The sequence below is a fragment of the Glossina fuscipes genome, unplaced genomic scaffold (assembly GCF_014805625.2).
Source record: "Glossina fuscipes isolate IAEA_lab_2018 unplaced genomic scaffold, Yale_Gfus_2 43, whole genome shotgun sequence".
Lineage (NCBI taxonomy): Eukaryota > Metazoa > Arthropoda > Insecta > Diptera > Glossinidae > Glossina > Glossina fuscipes.
The window spans coordinates 2489483-2489840 of NW_023998427.1; the positions used below are offsets into that span (position 1 = coordinate 2489483).

The 358-nt window shown below is 33.8% G+C and overlaps 1 protein-coding gene across 1 annotated transcript in view; it reads left to right on the forward strand.

Moving 5' to 3' along the window:
• Window positions 1-148, forward strand: part of LOC119637194 (mRNA export factor-like) — a 1289-nt gene extending 1141 nt beyond the window's left edge. The window contains exon 3 of the mRNA XM_038033048.1: window positions 18-148. Coding sequence (XP_037888976.1) covers window positions 18-148 — 131 coding nt within the window. The remainder of the gene's footprint in view (window positions 1-17) is intronic.
• The last annotated feature ends 210 nt before the right edge of the window (window positions 149-358 follow it).

Consider the following 358-nt stretch of genomic DNA (forward strand, 5'->3'; position numbering starts at 1 on the left):
CCGTATGGTCAAATATGCATTAGGCTATGATTGGTCGAAAGGGCATGGACATTTTAATGCCGACAAGAAGCGTCAACTCTTTCTTAAACCTTGTTACGAAAAATTGAAGCCACAGCAAGTTGTTCCACAATTGTTGAATTTACTGTAAAGAAAGTGTGAAAATAAACGAACAATTTTATTGATCGCGACATAATGGGTATTTCCCGATATTAAGGCTATATTAACGTTTTGTATTTCAAATTCCATTTTTTCCCATTAACTAAGACAATATAAAATATTTTATCTTTTTATGGGACCTTCAACAACAACAACAATAGCAATAAGTTATGCAGATGGATAGATGTGCCCACAAGTTTGG